Here is a 10222-nt window from a genome sequence, read left to right as displayed (position 1 = left end):
ATGTTGGGAATCCACTTGAATGCTATTCTCTTCACTTTTGCCTTATGATTTCTTAAGGAGAGCTATTCAAAGTTTTTTAGGTTATTATTTCTTCCAATAAAAAGTGAGAGTTATATTTTTCATATGCTCTAAGTTGATCTTTCCTCTGTTAATTAAGCTTGAACTTTGAACTCTCTTCATTTATATTTTCTGACTTCGTAACACTTGAGCTTTATTCCTTATTGTGATTCCATGTTGCCTTCCTTTTTTGCTATGATCCCACCCTTTGAGGGATTGACCCCTCTTTCACAAAATTTGAATTTCAGGCAAAAATGAAGGCAAGATTGATCCCAAAGTTGGCAGTGTTGACATTAATGGTTATATATACCTGTTTTTAGAAAAAGAAAAACCACTAAATTGTTTATTAATATATGGATATTTTGATTTAATAAAAATATTTAATTATATGTTGTGAAACATTGAAAAATATGTATTGAGGAAAGGAAAATGGTACTTCATTTCTTGGAAAAAAATATTAAATATTTTCTTGAAAATGATATTTAATCATGAATTCAATAAAACAAATTATATTGCCCATCATTTGACATTGAATGTCATTATACATTGCACCTTTTGAAAAAATAAAAATAATTAAGCCCTAAATTTTCTCTAGGTAACAGTGATTCAATACTGTCTCTCGAAGCATATTTTGGTTAAGAAAACATTAATAAAAAAAAATAAACATAAATGTCTTCTTCAATATCGATCATGGCAATTTGGGCTGGTTTCCAATCCAACAAAAATTCGATCAGTTTGGACTTGGACATCGAGTATTGTACCGAACCTCGGCCCATTAAATATAAGCAAATGGGGAGACAGGCAAACGGAAGAAACGAACATTAACCGGAAAATTTATCAAAGTAAAGCAGAGCAAGAAAAGAGCAATGGGAAACAGCCAGTCACCTCCTGCAAATCCTCGTTTCACTTCAGCTTCCAGGTTTCTTTTTTTGTCTTCTGTCCTTTATTTATTTTTTATTAAAAACTACTTATGATATGGTGGATATAATTGAACTAATAAAAATAATTGTGTTTAAGATCTTTTACACCAAAGGAACTGGAGGATCTCAAATCACTGTTCGCTTCCCTGGCTGCCCAGTCACAGAGCAATGGTCAATATATATCTTCTTCTGTCTTTCAGGTTTTGTTCCTTTTTCTGATCTACCCCATTTTTGTTTATGAATGTTTGTTTTGATTTCCATTGATTCTTTTTTATTTTAAACAAGAAGTGTTATTATGGGTGTAGGTTTACTTTGGATTAAAAGGTCCTCTCGGAGACAGAATGTTTGATTTAGCCACACAGGGAAGGAAAGACGATAAGCTTAGTTTCGAAGACCTCGTGACCACTAAAGTAATTCCTCCTTTTTAGATTCTATTATTATATCCGGCATTTTTGTTGTTAGTTATCAGTGGTTCATACAAATGCTTAAAACGAATGTAGTTGGTTATAACTTCATCTGATTGTTGCTTTTGTTACTTAGGTTTTACTTCCCCAGGTGAAAAGCTAAACGCCCGTAGCTGTTGTTAAATAATTAACTTTTAAAATTTTAACATATTGTGAATGACAAAACGCATGGTTTTGCTTCAATATGGAATGGTTACCATATTTTCTGTGTGTTACATTTTGACTATTTGTTCATTTTCAAATCAAATACTAAGATTTTGCACTTTAGTAACTTTTGAAGAAGGAAATAACAAATATCAAAAGGCAAGGAACAAAGCAAACTAAGGGGATCCTATGTTAATGGCTGTTCTGTATTGAGCTCGCAGAACCTATTGGTTATATGTTTCATTTTTTGTAGGGGACTTATGAGAAAGGGACAAATGATGAGATTGAGGAGTTTATTTATCGATTGTTGGATGTTACAAATGATGAAATTTTGACAAGGTAGGATTATGATCACTTGCAATATTCTCTTTACTTCACCAACTCACTTTTTCCTAGCCATTAAAATTGGTTTTGTCAACATTTATTTCCCAACACATGAAATCTAATGAAGGAACATTTTTTGTTTCATGTTATAATTACTTTTACCATCTAATTGATTGAAAATGTTTTAATTTCTAGCTACTCTGTCATTTTAGAGACCTTCTAATTTAAGTGGCTTCTTCTCAATGACAGGTCTGATCTAGAATCTGTTCTAATCACAATGTTTGATCATATATTCCACCTGAAAGGTTCTGGACCAGGATCAAGATCGAATTGCTACATGGTGGACACATTTCTGAATGCTGCAAGTTTCTCAAAGGATCATGACGGATGTAATGATAAAAGTATGTCTTTTGAGGATTTCAAAAGCTGGTGTTCTCTTGTACCATCTGTGAAGAAGTTCCTTGCGAGCCTATTTGTGCCACCAGACCCAGGTTCTCTATGCTTCTTCGCTTATCTATGCCCTTTTATTCTGTAATCTTTCACATTCTGGTATCATCAATGGAAACATTATGTCATACAAGTATGAAAAGCTACTTTATGTTTAATGCAAACAATTGCAGTACGGACATGCTGCTTAACTTAAAGTTTTGTGTTCAGAAGAAATGGCTTTTAAAGCATTTTTGTCCATCTAATGATATATGTATTCTATTTTAATAACAGTTTGTAATTGGAATGGCTCTTGATGACAATGGTCTACATATGAGCGCAGGTAGCTCAAAACCATCACAATTAGGTTCATCATTGATAACTGGAATTGGAATAGATGAGACATATACTGCAAGGCGTGCTGGTTTATGTGTATAATTTTGAATTTGTATCCTTGTCTAGCTGTGCATTCCCAGAACTTAGCAAAAATATGCAGTTCTCTTAATTTCAATTTGATGATCTGATTTTATTGCACCCAGCTTAACTTTGATAAGCCTGATTCATTGGGAAAAACTTATTTTTGTCTTTATATTATGCTTAATTATTAAGGCTTGACTTAGATTAAGCTGAGTTGTAGATTAATTATATACATGGCCAGGTAGTTGTTACGCTGAATCCTTTCCAGTCTCCTATGATAGAGATAAAATTAATATCAGAGGTCCAGTTTTAATCGATACTTTCTTGTGTAGGGAGACTGGGATCTCAGGTTCCTAAATTGCAGCATTTGGAGAATATTGATTCTAGTGTAATATTACTAAGAGATGAATATGCTTGGCATATAGGAGGAGCTCTATCTCAAGAAGAGCTAGAGGAATGGAAACTTTTGTATCATAGTGCATTAAATGGCTTAAGTTTCAACACATTCTTGGGCAATGTATCGTAAGTACCTTGCTTTCTTTCTTGCAACCATCTTATCTCTATTCAGACTTTATTAGTTTTTCTTCATTTTATTTCAAGTCATAAGAATCCCCCCGTTAGTTCTGTACCCTGCTTACCCAACTATTTTCTGGTTCTGGATGTTGAGAAGTTCATGTAATATTTTAAACTATTCTGAAAAAATTACAGATAATTGTTATTTTTTGGTTTAAATAATATGAAATTGATCATGTCTGATTTGTTTTGGTGTGATTATGATCAAAGGTTTCCTCATTTTGCTTGACAATTTCTTATCTATTCGTGACTACTAAACTCCATCTTCAGTGATATGTTAAACAATTATAGTATGGTTTCCATTGCTGCAATAACTTTCGATATTTTTATCTTGGCTTCTTTATCCAGTCTCCTTTGAAGCTGCTTTGACCTAGAAATCCCTAAACGATGTCATTGATGCATATGGGCTCCCTATATCTTACATGGAACAGTCTCAATGAACAGAAAGAGCTCATTGTGAACGCTGTCACTCTTGGTTATGCATCTATTAGGGAGACCAAGAAGAAATTGACAAGCATTTAGCTCATCTTTTTTTCATGCTTTGCAATCAAGCAAGACGCCTTGTTTGTCTATGATGAACTATGGAGTTGCTTCTCTGTTTAGTTGATGATTTTGCTTATTGCTATTTGACTATTCATTTTTTATTTTTTTTCTTCCTTTTGTTCAGTTTTTGCAAAAAAGGTAAGAAGGAAAAAACAAAAGCATCAATCAAATGGAGCCTAAAATATGCCGATTGGATACGTATTTTTCTGCCTTCTAGGTTTATGGGCTTGTATGTGAGTGGTTCATTAAATAAAATAGAGAAAAGACAAATTTCTCTGTATCAAATGATGAACTTTCTCACTATTGTTTTCAGCCTTTCTTTGTTTCGTTTTCTTTTTCTTGAAGACAGTATAATCTATAAGAACTTTCTAATTTTATTTCCATTTCTCAGTTGCTGGGACCTTTTCTTTTTTAAATAGGAGTGGAATGGGTAATTGTTCAATTGAACTGCAGAAACAATGATGGGCCAACTGTCTTGATTATTAAGGATAGAGAAGGTTACATATTTGGAGGTTATGCTTCTCAGCCTTGGGAGAGGCATAGCAATTTCTATGGGGACATGAAGTCTTTTATCTTTCAGCTCTACCCGAAGGCATCAATTTTCAGGCCAACAGGTGCAAATAGTAATTTGCAATGGGTATGTTTCCACTTTGCTTTTGTTTCATTTTTTCCCAGGGTACCATTTCCACTTCCTTTCATTTCAAGATGAAGCCAAGTTATGTTTGAATTCTTTGTTTCCTAGAATATTCCATTGCAGTATTTGCTTTATAGTTCTGATATTTCTAAGAGAATTTCCTCTTGTAAGTTGGCATGCTGTCATTTATAGAGCTCTGTAGTGATTGAGTAAAATGTCTGTAGAATTAGACCTTTCCAGGATGGAAATTATGCAATTACACAGTTACACTGCCAACTTTAAGTTGTCTATACTTAGGGTAGCACTGATTTAGGATTTATTGTGGCAGCTTTCATACTCAACTTGAAAATGAATTGGAATTATCTATAAAAGTTATTCAGGGTTGTTCAATATTTATTATTCTAATATCATGGACTTAATGTGGGTTTGACCACTGAGATGCAAGGACTCTTAAACCTGGCCCTGGGTTGGTCATCCAACTCCTTTTCTTCTGATTTGAAAAAGTGGATTTATGTTTCCCCTTTTTATCTGGTTTTCTGATTTCTGAGTTGGGAAAGAACCAAAACTGCATACTTTCCGTCTGATGCCTATGGGAGTGTGCCAGTTCCCTGTTGCTAATAATCTTGCATTGGCAGTGTGCTGTGAACTTCAGTTCAGAGGCAATCCCAAATGGTTTTGGTTTTGGAGGACGCATTAATCACTTTGGCCTGTTCCTCTCAGCAGGCTTTGATCAGGGGCATACCTTTTCCTGTACCACTTTCAATAGCCCTTGCCTTTCAAAGACCAGCCAAATATGCCCAGAGGTGATAGAATGCTGGGGAGTTGTTAGAAAAGGAATGGAACATGAAAAGCAAGATGTTGTAAAGGGTACAGTGTTAGAAAGGTTTAAGGAGGACAGGCATATGCTCAACATGGTTGGGATTGCAAATGCCAGCGAGTAGTCTGGGAGGCTTTCCAACATTGCATGCATTTTTTAGATGGTCTTGACAATCTAAAAAATTCTTATAACTAAATGAGGGAGGCACCGAGTCATTGTGGCCTGTACTGTAGAATTATTCGATTCTGCTTAGCACTAGGTGTGTATAACTGGATGCAGTATATGTTACCACTGATGGTGATTACTGCCTTTGAAAAGGTGTAATGCTTTTGGCTCATAGAAATCTGGTTTCAAAATAAAATGCATAGAAGAAGATTGAGAACTAACTACCCTTTCTTATTGTCAAGTATTGATAGCCTTCAGAGTATCATTTACTCTTTCTTTGCTATATGAATTTCTGCGTTTTACTATTATTCTGCTGTCATATCAACATGCCTGGCATCTTATTGCTTGATTTTTTCGTATAAATAGTTTAATTGTTAAGGTTATTTAGTTAGCTAGTACAGTGGTGATCTTGTAAATAGGTTTCCTTTATCTTTTGCTTATATACCCAAATCTTGTAACAGTTGCAGATTAAGAAATAAGACGTACAGTACTAAATTCCCATATTTCCTTTTTCTCTCATGTTTTTTACAACGTGATTTACATGTAAAAATTTGAAAGAAAGATATATTTTCTGATGAGATATAACCGTTTATAAATGTATATACGGTTCTTGTTTATATAGTTTACTGTTGCTTTAGATTTTTTAGCATTGTATGTGATGTGTCACATCCAAGTCGGAAGAAAAATGGTGGCATCTACGGTAAACTATATGCGCAGAAAGCATAATGTTTAAGAGGTCTCTTGCACATAAGACCTATTAATCACTCGATAGTCCAATTTCGACCAAAAAATATAAGGAAAATAGTCCAAAATATAAGAGATATTCTCGGGTAAAATGGTCAAAAGTGTTGAAAAGAGTGAGTATTTGCACTTTAAGAAAAGAGAAAAGGCCAAAGAGCTTGCGCAGACATGAAGAAAAAGTTGCCTATCAATTATCAATAATGTCGTAGTTGGGAGATTTTGGTTTGCTATGGGATAAGACGCCTTTTACCGTTCTAATCTCGCCGTGACCAAGAGACGTGGTGGAAACAATAACCACATGGATGATACAATGAATTTTCTAGATTTTCAGGATTTGGTTCCCTGGCTTGCTTGATTCAATGACGTATCTGTTTTTGCTGCAGAGCTTCTAACTTGTTTAGGGTCTGCTTTTCTTTTGTATTTCTGTCTTTGGAATAAAATTGTTTTACCTTCGGATAAGACAGAAATTTTATTGAGGAAAACATAGTTCGAAACTGAAAGTAGACTCAGACACCGGCCATACAAATAAGCCCTCAATTACATATGTAGTTTTAGATAAGTTTAACACAAAGGTCTATTCAGAAAGTACTGATAGTCCCATCTTCCATGTTTGATTGCTGAGGCTATACCCTCCATCAATTGTCAGGTTGACACCACTGAGATATTTAGCCTCATCGCTTGCCAAATAGAGGGCTGCATTTGCAAAATCTTCTGGTTCCAGGACGGCCCCTTTCAGTACTGCTGAAGCAGAAACGGCCTCCTCTCCCTTCTTCTTATCGAATACCCCGAGTGTTTTTTGGAACAACGGAGTGGCAACTGCATGAGGTGAAATGCAATTAACTCTAATTCCATACTCACCTAACTCCACGCTCAAGCTCTTAGTCAACCCTACCACTGCATGCTTTGATGCCTTGTATGCATGAGGGGTACCCATGCTTATTTTTGAAGCAAGACTTGCCGTAAAGAGAATGCACCCTTTCTTGGCAGGAACCATGACCCTAGCGGCATGCTTGGCACCCAGGAATCCACCAAGCACATTGATATCAAACACTGTCTTGAAGTTCTCGGTATCTGCATCTGTAACTCTTACTTCATGGTGACCCATAATTCCAGCGTTATTCAACATGATATCAAGCTTTCCATACTTGGAAACCGCCAATTCTACAGCATTTTGGACATCAGATTCGCATGTTACATCACAGTGGACATAGCTGATGGTTTCTGTTCCAAGTTCTTGGCAAAGGGAGTGGCCCAAGTCATCTTGAATATCAGCAATCAGAACCTTGGCTCCATGTTGGACGAACAGCCTGGCTGTACTCTCTCCTAGGCCACTGGCACCACCAGTTATCAGTGCCACCTTACCTTCTAGCCTGCATAGAAGAATGTAAAGTTCATACTTAACATAATTATGACAAATAGCTAATTAGCGTGCAAACTTCTTGCTAACTCAATTTCGGATTGACAGAAACAACATTTGTTTCAATGTTCTGCACTGTCATGAATTTGGGAACTCTGGGATTTACCTCTTGGTTACTGAAGACTCGGCGCTCATTGTAGTTATCAACAAAGGAGATCCTGCCCAATATGTCACTCTGCGTGTTTTTGATTGCAACACTTGGAATGTGTATTTCACTTCATTGTTATCAGGTCTTTATAGCTTCACAGACTGTAACCTTAATTACTCCGAGAAATCAACAATGGCGTCGTCAGTTATCTCTTTGAATGCGTTCATCGTAAGAATATATCGACACTTAGTTACACACACTTGCGTCCACAATTTGAATTAGTTACACACACTTGCGTCCACAATTTGAACTACTTCATTTCAGTACTTTGAAGTCTACGATGTAACAGACATTTCCATGACTTCTAGTTCTGTGTCTCAAATACGTCGCGACTCCTTAGCAAGCGGGCAGTAAAACATTGACCAAACATCTAAAGGATCTATATTATAATGTATAGGCATATTTATATTTACTAGTAGTTAATTTCGTAATTTACGCACATAAACATTTTACTTAAACAGATTAGTCTGTTTTCTGTAATTACCTTTTTTTTTTTTGGCAATGAAAATAATTTCAAATATATCATATAATGATAGCTAAAATTAAATAAATAAAAATGCCCCAACAACCGTAAATATATGAGAGTTAAAATGAGTTAAGCGGCATTGAATTTAAATTTGGCTAACTCGATTGTTTATCAAATCAAATAAACATGAGAATTAGGCTTGACCTAACCTATTAAGCTTGAAAATTTGATTTGAGTTCCAAGCACAGGCACCTTAGCTCTATCTATTTTCGCCTTCATAAAATATAATTAAAAAACCATGACGACCTCTTAATTAACTTATGATCAATAAAGGGTATTATATATTTTATCTAGATTCATATATTAATCTTGTAGTTGAATCACGGAGTTGATAGGAGCTAACTTGATCTTAAATTTACAAGGCAACTTATAGAGATTAACCTAATAAGTCAAATCGCTAATTGATCATTGGCTAAGTTTGAATAAAAGCGTAATTTATAAAAAAAAAAAACTTATAAAGATTAACAAAAAAATTGTGTGAAATATGGATATTATAGTTATTTTGTTACCAGCGATGTTACATTCTTATTTGTTCTGAGAATTTAACCAAGGGATTACTTACAAATGACATGAATATGATCTAATTTTAAAAATAATTGCTTGTTTAATGTGGTTGATCCAATCCGAAGCCACTTTGGACTAAATATATTATTATTTTTTGTTATTTCTTTTCTCAATATCTTCAACTTCAATTAGGAATATATGACTATCCCGTTATATAAAGCCCTTCTTTTGTTTTTACTCTCTTTCCAGATATAAAACTAATATTCCTTGGTTTTATTCTCGATTAAATAAGTGCAGATAGCCACCCACTTTCAATTGTTGTTTCAAACGGCTATGCTTTATCTTTCTTCCCATGCGCTTGAATTTATGGGCTCAAAGCGGGTTCAAAGTGGGTTGCCTTAGGATGTTGCAGCCTGGCTGCTGGGTTCTTGGGTCCGAGAAGGCAACCTGAAAGTAGGAAATTTCCCAAAGCTAAGGTATGCCCCACTCCCCTGGAAGAATTTCAGGTCACCATCACTAGTAATTCTCCCCACTTCGTTTTTTTACGAACTATCAAGAAGAAAAAATTAGAACCCTTGACTATCAAAATGTAATTCCTTGGAGCTCCCTGACCCTTGTTCTCGCAATCATGCATGTAAAATGAGAGAGCAAGTTAAATAAATATGTACGAAGATTGACACTAGAGAAAATTTGTTAAAAATATGTACAGCAGGATACTCGTGGCTTATTTGGTTGTCAACAGGGCGATCCAATAAGGTTAAAGGCCTAAAGCGACTATTATATATTTTTTAAATAATTAATATAAATCATCACTCAAAATTTTTAATTCAAATAAATCAACTATCACATAAAATAAAGATAATATAATAATATGATATAAACTCTAAATTAAAATAAAATATCTGTAAATATTAAAACAATAGTACTTAATTGTTGAATACTTATTACAAACCGTAAATAAGACTCACGGTTTTATAAAGATAATAATATAACAAACTTCTTATTTATTCTTTAAAGGAAAATTAAAGTTAAAAAGAAGAAGAAAGAAAGAGCATATGAGAAAAGAAGAATGCCAAAATAGATATTATACATTTAAAAAAAATAATTGATTTTATATAAAAGAAAAAAATAGCTGTTGAAATTTATTAAATATGTTAATTGAAAATAGGAGAAATAAGTAAAAAAAAAAAGCTGTTGGAGATGATTAAATACATATGACTGCTAGTTGATTGGAAATAAGAGAAATAATTGAGAATTAATAGTATTCTAGAAATTAAGAAATGATAGAAAATTAAAATTTATTAACCACATAATTAGAAAAGTGAGAAAATAGATAATTTTATTAATTATTAATTATTTTTATATATTTTTAATATAATTAATTATATTATAAAATTATAGA

The 10222-nt window shown here is 33.9% G+C and overlaps 2 protein-coding genes across 4 annotated transcripts; one reads left to right on the top strand and one right to left on the bottom strand.

The window, feature by feature from the left end:
* The first annotated feature begins 852 nt into the window (after positions 1–852).
* On the top strand, positions 853–5705 carry LOC18598354 (TLD-domain containing nucleolar protein). Of its 3 annotated transcripts, none has more exons than XM_088806544.1 (9): positions 853–976; positions 1075–1177; positions 1283–1387; positions 1839–1924; positions 2159–2400; positions 3085–3274; positions 3993–4006; positions 4288–4505; positions 5138–5705. In XM_088806544.1, exons 1-9 carry the CDS (start codon positions 924–926, stop codon positions 5441–5443), a joined length of 1317 nt encoding a protein of 438 aa, XP_088662670.1. In that variant the 5' UTR covers positions 853–923; the 3' UTR covers positions 5444–5705. The 3 variants fall into 3 exon arrangements, with proteins under 3 accessions (XP_088662670.1, XP_088662669.1, XP_017977518.2); XM_088806543.1 differs by having other exon boundaries at positions 3993–4066; XM_018122029.2 differs by lacking the exon at positions 3993–4006 and having other exon boundaries at positions 4322–4505.
* A 960-nt stretch (positions 5706–6665) lies between these two features.
* LOC18598353 (short chain aldehyde dehydrogenase 1-like) lies at positions 6666–7991 on the bottom strand. The gene is made up of 2 exons (XM_007027846.3): positions 7749–7991; positions 6666–7595 (listed from the first exon to the last, which is right to left on the bottom strand). The coding sequence occupies exons 1-2, from the start codon at positions 7775–7777 to the stop codon at positions 6800–6802; spliced, it is 825 nt and encodes a 274-aa protein (XP_007027908.3). The 5' UTR covers positions 7778–7991; the 3' UTR covers positions 6666–6799.
* Positions 7992–10222: the final 2231 nt, after the last annotated feature.

This window comes from Theobroma cacao, chromosome 5 (genome assembly GCF_053813885.1).
Source record: "Theobroma cacao isolate CCN51 chromosome 5, ASM5381388v1, whole genome shotgun sequence".
NCBI classification, from domain to species: Eukaryota; Viridiplantae; Streptophyta; class Magnoliopsida; order Malvales; family Malvaceae; genus Theobroma; species Theobroma cacao.
The sequence above is the reverse complement of the archived record's forward strand: the minus strand, read 5'-3'. Positions and strand labels throughout refer to the sequence as shown.

Excerpts from the sequence above, each read along its gene's own strand:
- LOC18598354 (XM_088806543.1), top strand. The coding sequence starts at position 924 with ATGGGAAACAGCCAGTCACCTCCTGCAAATCCTCGTTTCACTTCAGCT. Across the intron at positions 977-1,074 it reads CGTTTCACTTCAGCTTCCAG|ATCTTTTACACCAAAGGAAC; the intron begins GTTTCTTTTTTT and ends ATTGTGTTTAAG. Across the intron at positions 3,275-3,992 it reads ACATTCTTGGGCAATGTATC|TTTTTGCAAAAAAGGTAAGA; the intron begins GTAAGTACCTTG and ends CCTTTTGTTCAG.
- LOC18598353 (XM_007027846.3), bottom strand. The coding sequence starts at position 7,777 with ATGAGCGCCGAGTCTTCAGTAACCAAGAG. Across the intron at positions 7,596-7,748 it reads GAGTCTTCAGTAACCAAGAG|GCTAGAAGGTAAGGTGGCAC; the intron begins GTAAATCCCAGA and ends TCTTCTATGCAG.